Source organism: Anguilla rostrata, chromosome 17, assembly GCF_018555375.3.
Source record: "Anguilla rostrata isolate EN2019 chromosome 17, ASM1855537v3, whole genome shotgun sequence".
Taxonomy (NCBI): Eukaryota; Metazoa; Chordata; class Actinopteri; order Anguilliformes; family Anguillidae; genus Anguilla; species Anguilla rostrata.
This window is the reverse complement of record NC_057949.1, coordinates 14,350,608-14,369,314: the sequence shown is the minus strand read 5'-3', so window position 1 is coordinate 14,369,314 and position 18,707 is coordinate 14,350,608. Positions and strand designations below refer to the sequence as shown.

Below are 18,707 nucleotides of genomic sequence, written 5' to 3'. Positions count from 1 at the left end.
ACAGCGGTTGGGGAGACTATAGCCTGAGGCTTTGACCTAGCCAATAAAACACGGAGTCCAAGCAAAGAAATGCATATTACGCGGGCCGAGAGGGGGCGAGGTGGTGCATCCGGACCTCCGGTTTGCATTACCAGGAGAGGGGCTGACGCTGGATAGGTCTGTGAGCGCGGGATGGGTGAACGAGACAGAGACAGACACACCAGGGAATGAGAACAGAACGAAATAATTACAGTGATAAGCATTGCACGTGTAGTGGCCCGAGTGTGATACAGAAACGCCCCAGGGTGCTGTGCTATGGCAGCATGTGTAGAAGAATTGTGGAAGGTGGTTGCACAGCACACATCCGTGACTCTGATCCTGGGCTGACGGGCCTTCAGTGGTATGGACCGGCGAACCTGAGCATTCGCATGCGGCCACAGGGCGCCGGTACCATCAGCTCCACCGACCCGACAGATCTACGGCCGCGATCCTCCCTTCCCACACGTCCTTATCTACGAGATTAAGTTTAAGGTGAGTTTTGAGCCTAAGCTTAAAGGTGTGTCTGAAGCCCAAACACGAAAAAGGGAGATCATCCCACAAAACGGGAACTCTGTAGAAGAAGGCTCTGCCTCCCATTGCAATTTTAGTCCTTCCTTCAAACTTTCTAATAGCCAGCACCTTTATGAACAAAGAACTCAGAGAGATTCTCGAGCAAAACCATTTAAAGCTTTAGAAGTTAGATGAGTCTTGCAGTCGATTCTAAATTTAACTGAAACCCAATCAAGCAAAGCGAGCATCTGCCCAAATTTTGTGATTCTTGTGAGTACCCCAGCAGCTGTTTTCTGAACCAGTTAAGAGACTTAAATTAGTGCAGCCAAATAGTATAGCATTACAGCAGTGCAGCTGATGGGCTATGAAAGCCAGACATTTTTCGACATAATTCTGGAACAATATCTCCCTCGATTTAGATGTGCTGCGAAAGTGAGAAAGGCCACTTTGTGATATTAATGTGGGTCTGAAAGGAGAAATGAGGGGCCCCATGTATAAAATCTTGAAATTAATTCTAAGTGTGAGCACACACATTGTTTAAAAAAAAAAATGTTCCTATGAATGCTTCATAGTATGTCCATATTCACAAATAAGCAATCCTAAATCCTTCTTACATGATTTGTCAGAATCACAAATCATCCTAAAACTGCTGCATGTGAACAAGCTCATCTACTCCACACACTGAGCACCCTCGAATTTCCTTACATGGCCGAGTTTTCTGCTGAATACTCCCTGCAAAACCATTATCGCGTGATATAAAATGGTGCCATTTTACATCTTTATTTCATGATAGTTTACAGCAATGGTAATTTTTTTTTATTTCAGTGCTGCATAGCTTAATATTTGTTTCAATTATTTCAATGGACTTGTCACTGACAGATGTCGGTACAAGTCTTCTGCTGCTCACTGTCAATATAGCTCTTGACAATCTAGCATTTCTGAATATCAATCATGTGATGCGTATTTAAATTGAACATTAATTTTATGTTTTGAAACTGCAGCCAATTGTCTGATTACTTTTGCTCCCTCAAAATGGGGGACTATATATAAAATGGCTGTAATTCCCACACAGATCACCCGATATGGATGTAGACACCCTCAAATTAAAGCTGACAATCTGAATTTTGACCTCATATTCATTGTTTTATTCCAAATCCAATGTGCTGGAGTGCAGAGCCAAAATGACAAGTTGCGTCACAGTCCACATTTTTATGCACTGCACTGCATTTGTGGTTACTACTGTATTTAATAGTGTTTCAAAGCCCAATTTGCAAGACAGACATGGCCTATTTCCCAGGTACATTTGCCAGATGTCACATGACCAATAGCAGCACTGATGCTGGAGTACCAGTCTGCAGGGGTTATGTAAAACATATATTTGGCATATATACGCTTTATGTAATCCTAATATAAAACAACCCCCAAAAAATGACCAGTGCCTCAATTTCTAATGTGCAAAACAATGATAAATATCACCAGGATATTGGTGAAATATTAATAACAGGGCTGCCCTACCCTGTTCCTGGAGATGGACCGTCCTGTAGGTTTTCATTTCAAGCTTAATTTGGCGCACCCGATTCTAGTAATTAGCGGCTCAACAAGATCTTTAGCTGTTGAATGAGGTGTGCTCTCTTAGGGTTGGAGTGAAAACCTACAGGATGGTGGATCATCAGGAACAGGGCCAGGCAGCCTGGTATTAAAGCAAGTGTTAATGAAATAAATGTGCAGTCGGATGGGCTATTAGATTTAGATTTCTGATTATAGACGGTAGACTCCCTTCATTTCAAGCCTCATATGTTTGGAGCTGTGGCAATTCACTTTTGTGAGGCATTTTTTTTTATTAAAATCAAAAGAAAAGGTGCTAATTTATTGTAACCCATTAATTAATTAATTATTTGTATGTACCTATATATAGGGTACAACCCCAGTGACAAGCATACATTTTTAGGCACTTTTTTGTACCTTTTTTCTGTGAGTGTAAGGCAAAATGTCTGAGGCCTGGCCTTAACTCCAAGAGGTAGTTTTGGGGAATTCAGATTGTAAGCTACATTGCTAGTTAAAAGAGTGGTGCCCTTCTGGGATGGGTGGGCACCACCTCTCCTCAAAAGAGCGGGCATTCTCCAGAAAGTGTGCCAATTGTTTATGGAAGTCATCACACAAAAACCAAACCCTTGATGTGTAACACAAATATTGTTTTCACCAGTGGTATCGTAGTAAAGGTGAACATAAACCCCAGGTCTGTCTGACAGTGGATGAAGAAAAGTTACCCAGAAAGCAGTACTGAAGTGAGACCTACATGACATAACATAGCGCTTGTGGAGATCTGTAGGAAAGAGCTCACGGAGTGGTTTAGTCAGGGTGTTCTCTTTCAGGTACAACTGCTCACTTGGTACGATAGCCTACTCTAGTTCCCTGTAGGAAGTGGCGTGCATTAGCAACATAAAATGAAATAATCACACGTTGCAATAATGCCTGTAATTTGGTACAGTATTTTAGGATTAGTAAATGTGCTCTTTATCTTTGAAAGGCTGGCTTTGAAGAATTTGCTTGCTTTCTAAATGTCAGGAGATAATGCAAATCTCGCAGTCTGGAGAACTGCAAGACAGATGTAAATACCTCAATGAAAATGTCAAGGAAGGACCACTTCGCACTTGAACGTAAAAGCCTTCACCGCAACCACCCGTCTCATAAAGGTTACAGTAGGCTTTGTCTTTGGGGATAACGAAAGTCGATAGGCTCTGAAAAAAAATGAAAGCGTCTTGTATTCACAAAATAAGGTTCAAATTACAACACAGGGCGAGAAGAGCAAATTAATCACACAAAGCTATGGTTAACAGTACAGAAACACGTTTTTATATCAACAGCGTTCTATTTACGCGAAACATTTTCCTTTTTTTTTTTAGTTTGAGAAACTTGAAACGGCTCGTGTCCACACGGACGACTTTCAGTGGAGGCTCTCCGATGCCCCGGAATGCATCCGCCAGCAAATTGTGAATTAGATAAAAGTCTGTGGGGGTACTGCTCTCCTGCCCTCGCGCTGCTCCCTGACCGTTGGCTGTAGACGCTGTCTTTCCATTGCCCGTGCGGCAAGAGCCGCTGCAGAAATAATGAGCGGAAGAACAGGAGTGAAGGACACGCTCCGCTGTGAATTACCTCCTCTGGGTCACTCCGGTAGCCTCTCTGGTCTGAATCACAAAGGAATTCAAAACAACATCTCTCAAATGACACGTCCTCTGCCTGTCGGTGCATGATTTCTTTTCTTAACGGTAAAAAAAAACCCCAACGGTTGTCTAGTTCGTATGTGAAAATGGGTCTGTAAATGTAAGCTACGGAATTCCAAAATCCAGTCAGACGAGCGAAAGGTAATGACTCGGGCCTGTGGAGATTGCGGGGGTGAGTGACTAAAGAGCACTGCGCATTTGTTGGTGGTAATGTGATTGGGGAGATGTGCCTGAATGTTTAATTGAAGTTTTCAATAACGAAGCTTTGGAGGAGAAGATTCCGGAAAATCCCTAAAGTTTTTCACTGTTCAAGACCTGGGCTTGAATTCAATCAGCTTTTGTCTTTAACTTAATTTTAAGATTAAATGGAAACAGTAGTTTTGTCTTCCCAAATACAGTTTGTGAAGTACAATTTGGTGACTACTTCTCACCAAACTGTGTTTGTGAAGAAGCCAAAGTACAGGTACCAGACAAATATTGATTGAATCCAGTCAATATTGTTCCAGACTTGGCTTGATTACTGACTTGAGTCTCTAAAGCTCACTGTCTGTGCAAGAAATATGGCTTTTCTTGGCATGGCATGCTGTGATTGGACATGCCAAATTCAGGGGCATAAATATTCAAGTAATGGGTGTTGCAATACAAGTTATATAGCTAGATCCAATTCTGTCTTTAATTTGTGAATTATTACTTATTACTTGTTGTATTTCTGGATAATGAAAATAGAATATTTGATTTCAGGAGTTAGCACTGAGTACTGTAAAGAAGTGGAGGGTTATACCCACTCAGGGCTGTAGAGAGGTGGGGGTGTGGTACCCACTCAGGGCTGTAGAGAGGTGGGGGTGTGGTACCCACTCAGGGCTGTAGAGAGGTGGGGGTGTGGTACCCACTCAGGTCTGTAGAGAGGTGGGAGGAATGCCTTAATGGGAATGCTAGATGCTGATTAGATTTGAGTGATGGCTAGATCCTCCCACTGCCTTTTCCCTCTACTGTATGTCCCATTGGCACACTATTCCAGACACAAGCACACACACACATGGACACACATACATTCACATGCACACACACACACACACACACACACAGCGACCATACACACACACTCACCCTGACGCGCACATACATGCACAGACACATCAGCGCGCACTTAGGTGATGAAATTGAACACTTATCAGGCTGTTTCCATGGCAATGTCACTGGTTCCAATGAAGTCCTGCTTGCTGAATGCAAACCGACTGAGATGTCAGTGTTGATTTAGTGGTAAATTGTTAGAGACCGTGGAAAATTAAGGGGTTAAAAGCTAAACGCAAAGGCTTTCGGTTCCTAATAATACTGTGGAAAATTTAGAGGTACTTTCAAATCGGATACGATTCTTTTAGTTCCCCCGCACATGATGTTGTTTGTACGCTATTCAGATGCCAAATCAGGGTGCTGTGCACAGCCTTGCGTCATTTGACCTGCGAGAAGCTGAAATGTTTTCAGTAAGGGGCTGCTTTTCCATCTTTGAATAGGTTGTTTTTAAACAGGCTGATATTTTACATGTGAAGTAACTGGGACAGCCTCGAAGCGGATACAACTGGAAATTTACACGCCACCATGCTTTGTGCCTGTGTGTTCCAATGTTATCAGTAATTTACTTTCAAATTTAAGAATTGCGTGGGCAGTCATCTAGAAGCACACAATTTCCTGCTGCAGGTGTGCTATTTCATCACTTCCTGTATACCGACACCAGTCTGTATCTCTTGAGCATGTGGGAAGGGAAGCTACAGTTTGATTGATTTCTACCGCAGATTTACAAAAAAAAAAAAAAAAAAAAATATATCTACAGTTCATTATTTTTAACATTAAAAAAAGAAAAATGTATAAACTTGGCACCCAATGCGCGCGGCTGCACATATCCAATCCCCCCCCCCCTTTATTTAGAATGGCCGCGTTAATGCACGGACCCCACTTAGTAGAGTACAGACCTCCAAAACACGTAGGGTCGCCACTACAGACCACAGCTGATCTCGCACAGAGGGGAGTTGGAGGCAGACCCGTCACATGCAACTTTAACATGCAGCCCTCCATCGCCCTGACTGACCACTAGGGGTCACTAGAGAGCAACAAAATGCCGACCGACCGGAACCCTCCCATACCTAGGGCAACGCAATGGCTGCTTGCGCATCGCCCTGTGGATTTACTGGCCACAGTCCGGATTTGATCCCAGACCTTGAGGCTCAACCACGCACCGCTGCTGCCCATTTGTTTGTTACCGACACAATGAAACGTGTGCGGATTCCCCACCATTGGCAGCGCTGCAGTCCACACGGCAACATGTCCAGCGTCAATTCGACACTAACACTCCAGAACGTAGGGCCAAATGTTGTCGAATTAACACTGGACGTTTTACTGCGTACCCAGCGATGATGTCCGCGTTCAGTCTCCCTGAATTAGAAAAGGAGACGCGCCCGCCCCGCTCGCTGTTTCTTCACGCAGACAGGGGGGCTTCCCACCGCAGGGTCCCTCTTCGCCGGTGCGGTCGGCCACTTCCTGCGAGGCTGAGGGGAGCGAACGCGGAGCTTTCGAGGCGAGCGAAGACGGGCGAGCGAACACCGGCGAGCCTACGCTCCGTCCGCCGCGTCCGCATTTTAATTCCCCCTCAATTTATTTTGACGGGTGAAAAGCAGGTCAGAATTTAAATAGCTGGAAATAGAACAGCTGGCTGGGTTTTTTTTTTTCCAGCCAGCGCTTAATGAAATATGGAAATGCGCCGCTCTTCAAAGAGAGCCAGGCCCGCGCCGCCGGTGCCGGATCCCCAGCCAGCGGCAACCCGGCGCGCCCCGCCCGCGGAGCTCGCTCGCTCGCTCGCCCGCCCAACTCGCCCGCCTGCCCAACCCGCCCGCCCGCCCGCCCGCCCGCGTACGGCTCCGGCGGCGTCGTTAGCAGCCCGCGGAATCGGCCGACACCTCGGCATCTGGCATCATTAAAACTTCAAACCCGCGCCTACCCGGGGTGTCGCCCGCCCGCGCGCTCGCGCCCGCCCGCCCGCTCGCTCGCCGGGGCGCCCGTCTGCCAGCTGATTAACTCGCCCCCGAAAGAAGGAAGCGAGCGCCGGCGCTGGCAGCGGTGGCGGCAAACCGCGCCGGCGTCCTCCTCCCTTTGTCTCTCATCTCCGCTTCCGTCCCGCGAGCGCAAATTGGCGGGCCTGCGGGACCCGTTTCCCGCTCCCTTCTTCTGCGGTGACACGCGATAAGCGTCTGGGTAATGTGCTGACGGTGTCACATCTCTGTAGAGTTCCCCCCGCTTTCACTGACAGCGCTGATGATGACAAAGAGTGAAACCCAACTCGTCCTGACCAGTGCAAACTCTGAGCGCCGCTATTAGCATGAGAGTTTCCACTCCTCTCAGCCGGTGAAAGCTGTACAGCTACGCACCGATAGACCTCCGTGCCGATTTATAACAAGCTGCACTGAAATATTCTAATGAGGATAGTTATATCCCGTTCGCCCAGGCCTCTTCAACTGTAATTTTTTTTACGGAGAATATCAGTCCTAATTGTTTATCTGTGCCTGAGTCTGTGGAAAATCGGTGAGAGCAAGGAGGGCCTTTCACTGTCAATGAGCTCCCATCGATCCCCTGCGAACTCCCAGCATGCTTTGAGACTCCCGCGTCCCCGTCGCTGGTTATTTGTTGACCGTGATGCGCGCGGGCCTCTCTTCTCCCAAACCCGCAGGGCAGGTCACTCTGAAAGCCGGGCTTCCGGAAATAATTGATCATTAGGCAGAATAAGTGGCGCTCTTATTCTCCGTACTCTGGGGGATCCTTTGTGGAGCCCTCAGTTCCTAAAACCCCCACCCCCCCCTTCAGAGTCATCAATGACTCCCCCCGCCTGTCAATGGCCATAATGATGAGAGACAGTCGCCCCAGGTGTGTCAAAGGCCACTTTTTTTTCTCACGCGTGCATTTCATTGAGTTAATCGCACAGCAGTAATTATTCCTGAATGACTCCTCAGGCAGTCTGAACTATGGACTGACGCACTGTGTGTTTAGCATTGGCTGATTAAGTCTATATGGTTTCAGGGTGCAGGGTTATGTGATGTGGCCCATCTGGAGAATTTTGCAGGTAGGGGTGTGTGTGTGGGTGGGTAGGCGGGTGGGTATGTGTGTGTGTGTATATGTGTGTGTGTTGGGTGTGTGTGTGTGGGGGTGGGCGGGTGTGTGTGGGTGTGTGCGCATGTGTGCGGGAAGAAGTCACAAATCAGGGAAGATCTGAAATGGGAAATGAATTCGGAGGTGAAGCATGACAGAACTGCACGGCGGGTGTACTCAAGGGATTAATTTACTCACAAATCTCCTCTCGATCCCACATCTGTCTCTTGACCCCCACATCTGTCTTTTGTTGTGTGTCAGTATGTTCGATACGAGGTCTGTGAAACGCGTGCACTTTATAATGTACGGCCGCAGTTCTCAATTAATATGCGTCTGAAGATTTGTGAGCTGGAAATAGAAGTCCTGAGATGTGATTACCTGGGTAACCTCGCGTAAGGCAAACGTGCGTAATGTTGCCGAGATGAAGATCAAAATGTGTCACTGCTGATGAACAGGAGGGCGAGTTCTGATTGGAGGAGAGCTGTGTCTGTCACTGTTGGCATGTGGTGCAGTATCCTAAAGGCACAGGAGCATTTTTGGGAGGAAGTGATGCATCAACTGGAGGAACCCTGACTGCCATTAAGCCTGATTAACTTCAACCCATCTAGGCCCTAGCGCACTTAAACCTACCTTAGCCCTGGCCCCCTTAACCCAACTTAGCCCTGGCCCACTTAAACCCACCATAGGCCTGACCCACTTAAGGCCTGTTCCAACCCAGCCTCCCCCCGGCCCATTCTAATCAGTCTGATGACATCATTGTGGCTCAAACCTCCAGTGCCTCTTGTCGGCTGGACCTTTCACAGGTGAGCCACATCCACTCCTTCCCTGCAGTCTCAGATCCCCAGGGAAATTTTATTCCCACAGGATTTCTGTTTCCTGTCAAGGGATGTCATTTTTTTTTTTAATCTCACGTCACTGTGAAGGTGACTAAAGAGTAAACTTTCCTATTTTCTTTTGCCTTGCATCTATTTTCAATCATCTGCGTTCATCCTTCCTTCCTTTTGTTCCCCTTAAATTTAATTCCGTGAAGTGTTCGACGGAGTCATTACGGGCTGGCTGAAAGAAAATTAAGACTGACTGAATGGATAGCCACTTGACAACATGAAACAAAATGTCCCCTTAAAATAGCGCCTTTGAAAACCTTGAAGCTGCTTTGGGGATCTTGGTTTTGTTTATTGGCTCTTAATGTGAGGGGCCTTGCTTGTGGGCTTTACAGCAGTCTAGAATTACACTGAATGTTTTAGGCACCGGTGAGATCTTTTGGAGGTCATGCCGTATAAGGCACTATGCAGCAGATCTCGCCTTAATAACTGCTGATGTTTTGTGTTACCTACATTACTGATCTTTTCATTTTCTTTTATGAGAGATATGGATGTCTTAAATGTGCGCTTGACAAAAATCTGCTTGTTTTGTCGTATCTAAATGTGCCACGGTAAGCTGTTTCAACATTTCTTTCATTTCCCTGGATGGCTGCACTTTTTGTCTTGATATAAATTATATTTTTGGACATTTGCAGTTAAAAGTTTTTAAAAAGCGGACCGTAGATCTACAGTTCACTTGTAGACACCCATAACTCGGTTGCGACCATTAGTAACTTAACTGTAAGTATTTACATTTCAGATCAAGATATCCAGGAATCCAATATGAGGTCTATAATTTAAAAAAGGAAGCTGGCAAAGTGTGCAGCTCAGAAGTGGATCTCCACAATTCAGTTGACGATATCTGCAATTCAGCAGTACTTGTCTGCAGCTGACGTGGAATTATCTGAAACTGTCATTACGAGTATCCACAATTTTCAGCAGATGGCAGATATCTAGAAATATCCAGAATATCCGGAGAAGCTGTTGGTTTTTGTTGAAGAATCCAGAGATGTCTCTGAATTAAAACAGCTTACCGTAATATGCGGTGCTTAATTTTGTCCACACGTGTGGTTTGATGACAGTAATAGCCAGTGTGTATGTCTGGCCTCCTGGTCAGACTGGCTGGTGTGGCACAGTCCTGTGTGTGTGTTCCCTGGCTTTTGCCTCCCTGTGGGGACCCAGAGGGGCGGACCGGGGACCAGGTTTTGGGAAACAGAACAGAGCCCTGGACTCCATCTGGAGAGTCGCGGAGTGAAGAGGGCCAGGGACAGGTGTGCCCTCCCCCTCCCAGCTGCTGGCAGTCTCTGCACCTGAGCCCGGCAGGGAAGCTTCTTCTTCTTCTTCGCTGCCCATCTTGCTCATTATGCATTTACCAACACACAAACGCACAGAGCCTTCACAATTCATCACAACACAAACGCAGTGCCTCAGATACTGCCTGCTTATCTTATGCGTGGGCGTGACATATACTCATGCATTCTGATATCGCTTATTTTCCTCCCATGAAAATATGAGATGATAATAATAATAATCATTATTATTACAATATATTATTATTATAATTATTATTATTAATAATGAAATTAACATTATTCTTTTTTCTAGTTAGCCAATCAAATTCCTGAAGTCAGTTATGCTGGTATATTACTCAAGCTCATGGTGGTCCCTACAGGACACTTATCATCATACTATAATAGGCCTACATGACTAATTAGTGCGCCAATATAATTCATTACCTTAGGTAAGAAATTCAGGACGTCTACTTTTGATTCGGTGCGGTTATTGTTGTCCAGATGTGTACAAATATTAAAATTCATACCATTACAGATGTTAATTAATATCCTACAAGACACACTACTTATTGTATTACATGTGTCTTTCTTTCCGGTGCAGCAGTTGTTTTCACAATTGTATGCAGTTTACCGAAGGCTACTGGCTCAGTTTCACCCCTGTATTTATCATTAGTGCTTAATCTAACCATTATCATCAAGGAAACAGGTTAGCGAAACCTAATCACAAAGGCCATTACCCTGCGCCTGGAGCCATTCTGATAATAATAGCTAGAGATAACAAACTCTTATAGCTATTCCGTGGTCTTACATAAAGAACACCACTCTGAGGCATCGTTCTCTCTCCTCAATAGCTACGTGCTGCGAAGCGCAGTTCCAGGTGTTATTACATGTATTAATGTTGTCCACATTAGGGCGGCGGGGAGTTGTGTCTTTCCGCCGGCGCTTATAGCTCGTTGAAAGCGTGCCGTGAATACGCAAAGTGGCAGAGCCGACCGCGTGCCTCCCGTTACCGGAATGTTAAACAATTCGGTCGAAATGCTGCCGTTATTAAAAGTCATTTGTCTCGTGCTGCAGCGGTGCTCCTGGCCGTAGACGGCTAAGTGTTTCTAGCTCCGTGCATTTTATCATCTAATATTCAGTGATAGGTCTGACATTTAAGACCCGTCTTCCCTTGGCCACACTCACCATGGCTTTGTGCTACAGTACGTCAAATGCCGTCCCATCACGTTCTTCCTGACAAGGTACAGTGCAAAGGGGACTGGCCTAATTGAGACATGGGGGACATCTCTCTCTCTCTCTCTCTCTCTCTCTCTCTCTCTTTCTCTCACACACACACGCACACACACACGCACACACACAGGAAATACTTGACATATCTAAGCTCATGTTGAGATTTAATTTGTTGAAATTCAACCCGATAGTTAACTAGTTGATAAATGCCACTGATTGGCCAGAGATTTAACTCGCCTCCTGTCACAGATTCAGTCTAGTCAATCCTGAATAGAGCATACGAATGAAAAGCAGCACTATCCTACTATTGGCCTCGAGGACCCGATGAGTGTTCCATTGAGTGTCACCTTTTCTAATCAAAGCAATTATAAATAAAATAAAACGACAAGAAAAACATTTTTTTTTACAATGTTGGCCTCACCGCCCATACTTTCAGAAAATAAATATTTGGGACATTTATAAAGTAAAAGCTTTTTTCGTGAGGCCAGTTATTTATTGACTTATTGATTTTTGAGAGGTAACCCAATATTCGCGTATGGGGTTGGCTACAAAGATACCGCCATCCAGGCAGTCATAACAGATATTAGTATTGGCGAACAGAGAGCTCTTATATGGCTCAGGACAACAAGCAGCTGCGTGAAGTGAATTACATTAATCTCCTACCTGGTGTGTCCCAGAAGATGGCGGACTCAGTTCAGAATCTCATTCGCGAAAAGGCAGCGCTGGACCGCTGCCTGTAGCCCGTCTTTTCACCAGACATTAGGAATTACCCAAACAGGCCCTTTCCCAAATATTTTCAATCCCCGCTGTTACTGACCCCCCCCCCCCCCCCCCTCAGTAAAAAGGAAATTCCCAGGCATAGCATATCAAGTTGTATTATAATTTCAGTTTTAAAAATGTAATTATTTTAATTCAATCCGTTTTTTTTCCAAATCAGTCGTGGGATTTCCATGACGTTCAATGCTGGGCGTGGTTGGGTTAATTATACTTTTGACTATGACGTGGAGTCGGTGTTGTTAATTTAACTAAATGTCGCATTAAGAAAGCCCACTGACACATCGTGTCTTCATTTCCTGCAGTTCCGTAATTCAGTAAGGCGCCGACTGAGTTTACCGAGAGTTCAGGCAGGACAGCAAATTGTATTTGAATCCAACATATTCCGTTCAACATGGGTGGTTTCGGTTGCACTTTATTGCGTGTATTATAGCAATGATGGTAGATTAGACCTTTATAATTTTTCGAGGAAAATTTTTCAAAATTTCAGTAACCTTTTGGTGCACATTATAAAGCTCGTTGGTGCTCGGGAGCAGTTATCGAAATTAATTTCACGCCTGGTGTAGAGCTGTCCAAGGTTCTGGATATCGCTGGCCCTGTCCCCCAGTAAGTTTTTCCCGGTTGGGCAGCTCGCGCCTGAATCTGTTTATTGCGGTTTATGAATCATAGTGTACTGGAATCGTGATTTGGTGGGTCCGCAAGGCTGCGACGAGTTTTGATGGTGCCTATAACTTAGATTAAAGCCACGGAGTGCCACAGACGATTATGCTAAATGCCCCCACCCGTTTTTATGAAAAGATTTATCGCATTGCTGGTGTTACTGCCACACTTTTTCTACAGCATTATAATTAGCCTACTTTAATGGCGACTGAAACCCTTACGAGATGACTGGCTTGTTCCCCTCTGCTTTCTGCCTTCAGAATTTCCACAAACGCTTTTATATCTGGTACTTTAATATCTGCTTGTTTTAAAAAAAAAAAAATCTATATGCATTTTATTTTTACTAACAACATTTATTTGTTTGAGGGGGGTACTTGTATTGCCTGACCCATGTGCTATAGCATCCAGAGACCAGATAGAAAACAGCTTTTAATTTAAATATTTAAATTTTTTGACAGCTTACAATTGTTTTGGATGACAAACACGTTACATTTTCAAAAATATTATGTACTTTTAAAAAATTTAATATGTCTTGTAGTATAGGTTTCAGCAGTGTGTAATAGGTTCTTGAGATTAACAATGCAGATCCAGATTCATGTCCCCTACAGGGGAGAAAAATGAATTGTTGGGTCTTAGGAGCATAGGGGCTCATTAGTGGTTATGTAGGCAGCACGGAATTTGAGATATTTATGAATGAACTTACACGACTATTACACAATTGCATCCATTTTTACAACTGGATATATACTGAAGCAATGTAGTTTAAGGGTGTGGGAATCGAACCTGTGACCTTTAGGTCACAAGACCAGCTCCTCACCGATTATACTACACTATATACTACGCTACATTCATAATGCTCTGCAGTCAGTCATTCTAAGGTTTATTGGGCGGCATAACATACAAAATACAACATTCACAGGTATCCGTGGTCATGTTTACAAAATGACTGTCTTTATAAACTTTATCTCAGCCTCATCCAGCCCAGTATCTACTCACTCTAATACAAATTTTACAAATGATGACTGAAAGTAGAATTTATGGCAGTGCTTTACATTAAAGTTCTATTGACTAACCTGAACAAAGAATGAACTAATCTATTTACAAGGTATTTGTTAACAAGGAAAACTTTTTTTTTCTTTTTTTTTTGCATTTTATCAAAACCATTCTCTTCCACATTAATTCAATGTCATTAAACCATCATTTGTTCCCTTTTGGTCATCACTAGTAATGTTTCATATACTGACAGGAAATACTTAAGGAAGTATTTCCTAACACGATCAGATTGTGCACTAGTGTAACACCTGCATGAATACCACATAATTTACACCTAAGAAACCTACGTGCTCAACCTCTAGCTCCTAGTCCACCTTTGCTAATGGCTTAGTTAACATGAATTAATGTTAATAGATCAGTTCATTCCTTGTTCGGGTTAGTTAATGCATTAACTTGTGTTAGTTAATTGTACCTTAATGTAAAGTGTTACCAAATTAATATATGAATTATATTTCACAGATTTCCTCAAATCACTCAGACACTAATTACATGGTTTTACTTAAACCCAGAGCCAAGCCTTTCACAAATGATTCCTTTCATGTTTTTGTATACTATTGTCCTACAAGGAAACAATTGTGAATGTAAGAAATTCTGCAGAATGAGTCTAACCTTTGTAGATATTATCTTTAAAGTCTGGCCAAATTTAGAGATTGGCCTCATTTATATATCAGATTTGCATTTTGGCAGAAGAAAAATCAAGAAACTCCCATTTGTGTGAATTGTTTGAAATGCCTTAATCAGGAGGAACTCTATTATTTGTCTTCCAGTTAACACCGAAACTATTCTTTCATGGCAAATCCCATTTTCGTTTGGCACACTGGAGTTTAAAGGATTTTAAAAATATTGCGAGGTGTTTACTGGCTGAGAAAAAGTAAAACACAAAACAAACATTTCAATGTTATTTCCAAGATATATTTCCCAAGAGTACATATACTAGAAATAATGCTTTAAATGTAAGGGAAAACACAAACAGAGACCGGCCTCCATCCAAGTTAATACCTACTATGTATGTACTGTATAGAGCAACTGCATTAGTTGTCATCGGAACATACTGAGGTCAATACTTGTGGACACTTGAGAAGATGTCAAGGGAAAATCATAAAATGAGCAGTTTAAGTGGACAGTTCTTGTCAATACAGGTGACACTTTAAATATTGGTGGTGGTGGAGGGTTAAATGTACAAGCGGAACAGATCTCAGCAATAAAGCAAACAAACAACTTCATTATAGAGGAAAATGCGATCAGTCTAATCTTGTTTTAATGTGAAAGCTACCCCTCCAACAAACACACACACATGCACAGATGCATATACACCTTAACACTGAAAATCTACACCAGTGCCCAAACATACAGGTTTGCATACTTACGAATTATAACTCTAATACAAGAAGGAAGAAGAAGCACCTTATGAATCCAAGGAGTAAATTCTTAACCTTTGCGATTTCAAACTGTTCATCGCTGGTTTTATAAATAGGACACTTTGACCCCTCAGGCAATAATACTTATCTCACATGAGTGGCTGCTAAACAACTAATATAAACATAGATTTAATTTGCTCATGACAGATATTACAGATATATACAAACTGTGAACAGCAACCCTTCAGGAGAAAGATGTTCTAATCGCTGTTGCTAGTTCGTAGTGTTGCCGTGAAAAACTAATAGCAAGTGTGAAAATAAATAGCAAGGTAAATAGGCCTACTGTACAGACTGTGAACAGATAGGCTTTAGGAGAAAGATTTTCTAATCGCTATTGCTGATTCGTTGTATCGCCGTGCAAAACTAATAGCAAGTGTTGAAGCAAACGAGACATACATAAATGCGACCTGTAGTCTTATCTTCGCCATGATTATGAAATTAGTTATTGATTGGCAAAGGCTATTACTGGAGGCTATTACAGAGTATGTTCAGTGTCTTTGACTGTTTAATCTCGTGATAGACCACAAGTATTTGGAGTAATTGGCATTGCTGCCGGCTATGCGGTATTCGTCACAGAGCTGTTGATGAGTGTGTTGTTGTGTTAGCATGCCCAGCGGCGACGCAGCTCCAGTCCGTAGGAACATATCCAGTGTTATCAGGCCTTCGTATTCAGAGAAATGGGCATGTATTCATGCGGGAGAATTAGACTTGGATCACGTTCGTAGGTCCGTTACATTTGAAATGAGGTCCGAGACACTTTCGTTAATGACGCTGCCCGCTGGCGTTACCGCTGCAGCGGCTTATCTGCAGAGACGCGGACATCTTGTACCTCAGACGTGTTTCGCTGAGCGCCCGGAGGCTTTTAGGTTTCATCAGCGTGTGGCGTGTGTGGAAAACCTCTATCTTCTTCCTGGAAAGCCTCGGGGTGTGCAGGTGTTTGTTGTTGCTCAGCACTCGATTGATCAATTAAAGCTGCTGATTACGCAGTTAAATCACCTTACCGGCTTTTCCTCGTGTGTACTGTCAGGTGATTTCAAGGGAACATTACATTACATTACATTACAGGCATTTAGCAGACGCTCTTATCCAGAGCGACGTACAACAAGTGCATTAGTTCAAGGTGCCGAGGTGCAAAAGAAACACACTAGAGTGAAGAACATTCCGCAGGATCCTGTGGCCCTTCAGGACCAGAGCTGCTGCCGTCATACGTGGTAACACAAGACTAATGCCATTTTGCCTTTGACAGTTAATGGTGCAAAATCACAAATACGTGTTCAGAATGTTCTTAACTCAACATTCTAATGCTGATGTAACAACCACTATTGTAAATTGAAATCAGTGGAGTTCTAGAACACTGGCATAAAAAACATTCCAATGTATCGACTCTTCAAAGAGCCAAATTATCTGTTATTACAGACAGCTGTGCAGTATGATTCCAGACTATGGGACTGGACTGGTGGGAGAACTCATGACTAGCACACCCTGCTAAAGCACTAGGTTTTGAACTGTGCTCATCTAACTGAGGACTGCATGGTGAACAGGACACAACACAGTACTCAGAACAGGTCAGTGCATGCCTTGAACACATTGCAGTCCGTATTTTGTCCTATATTGAACAGATTGCATATTAAAGCTTTCAGTGCTACTACAAAATTTTACCCTGTAACATGCATACCATACACAACTGGCCCACATGTGATTGGCTGGTGTTGTGCTGTGGAACACACATGCAGCCTAAATATGATTTACTGGTGTCCTACTCTAGAACATACACGTAGCCTACATGTGATTGGCTGGTGTCCTGTGTGGAGCATACTTGCAGCCTCTGCACATTTGGCTGCTCTCATGTCGGCAGCCTGCGGAATCTTGGGCGGGCCACGCCCATTCCGTAAACACTTTCAGACCGCCGTCCCGTCGCTTCACTAGACCTCGCAAATTAGTCTGCGCGAGAGACAAGGTTCACGGAGCCGAGCTGGAAAACAATTATATCTTTTCGGAGTCAGTTGATTCTCGGGGCCCCAGCTGATTTGCGGAGTCCAAATAGACTCTAAATGCGCGAATCAAGCGCGCGTTTACACAGCCCTCATCCCCCTTTAGTTAAATTGAGCGGAAGCCGCGTAGCGCGCAAAGCGAACGCAGCCGACGTGCAAAAGCGGAGCTTTGTTCAGCTTTGATTTACATACACAAATGAGAGTCAATTTTGTTCATAGATCTGTAATTAAGCAAACAACCGAAGCTTACAGACAAATTTCTACCCCATTACTTTCTAATAACGGCGTTTCTGCCCTGCTACTCGACAGGGGAAAACCTGAATCGTTTTTCGAATCTTTTGAAACTGACGTCCAAGATGACACAAAGACCACGGCTTGGCAATATGGCTGAAATACCTCCCTTCTGTTGTTACATATTGCTGCTTATTGCATTTTGTGTCATATTGCTCGCTCTCTCTCTCCCCCTCTCTCTCAAATTCAAAGTGCTTTATTGGCATGAAAAAATTTTCATTTGTATTGCCAAAGCATGGCAAGGAGCATATGAAACATCAGATGACAAATAGTAATAACAGAATAATGTGATTGTGTATATATGTATACACATATAGGTACACACACACACACACACACACACACATATATATACTCTCTCTGTCTTACTCCCCCACTGCCATTGCAGAATCGAATAAGAGGGGCGCACACACAAAGCTAACGCTATCTTCGCCACGGTACCGAAGCCCTCGGGGTAAAACCGCTGGGATGACGGTGTCAGCGCTGCCCCCGCCCCGGGACATTAACGCTGGGTCACATTTCCACTCTGTCAGCTCCACGCTAACGGCGCTGGTGGACCCGCGTGCACAGGGAGCCCGCCGCGCCGGGCAGGCAGGCAGGCAGGCAAAAGAGCGCCAGTGGAACAAATCTCTCCACCCCCCCTGCGACGCGGAAGGCATCGGATAACCCAGCCGCGGCCCCGCAGCCTGCAAGCGGAGGCCCCCCGCGTGCCTGCCCTGATCCCAGAGCTCTGCCCTCCCACGCTCGCTTGGGTAGCCGGCCGTCAAAGATCTTCCCTTCACCACTTATCCCGTGTAATCACGTAAGCCGTTTGAAGCGAACGCGGGATTTAGAGCAGCGGTAATTTAAACGGAGTTACGGATTTGCGGATGGAGCATCTGCTGTTCTCCCCCTGTATCCTCTTTTGAAGGGACCTTCCTGCGCTAACAGCTCCTGTCAGGTCCAGCCAGAGATGATCGGTGAGCGCGGTCGTTGCTAATCCGCGGCGCAGCGGTGGTGTGGCCTAATGAGAGTTAATTGGGAAGTCGATATCATCATTAATGAGCACAGCCATTGTTATTGCTCCGCAGTCCTGGGACAGCTGCCAGCTAGAGAAAAAAAAAGTACAGAAAAATGACAGATCGGTTACGGCTAGTCCTTTTCGATGTTAACCAACTCCTGATTTTTTATTTTGCTAGGAATTATGGGGGCATGGGTCTGTCACGCGATTGAATGACGTCATAACGCAATTGGTGCTACCTTATACTCACTGCTATGT

At 44.4% G+C, this 18,707-nt stretch overlaps 1 protein-coding gene across 1 annotated transcript in view; it reads left to right on the top strand.

Moving 5' to 3' along the window:
• The first annotated feature begins 17,917 nt into the window (after nt 1-17,917).
• The window catches only part of LOC135244073 (speckle-type POZ protein-like), a 98,049-nt gene continuing 97,259 nt past the window's right edge, over nt 17,918-18,707 (top strand). Inside the window, exon 1 of the mRNA XM_064316272.1 lies at nt 17,918-18,040. Coding sequence (XP_064172342.1) covers nt 17,918-18,040 — 123 coding nt within the window. The remainder of the gene's footprint in view (nt 18,041-18,707) is intronic.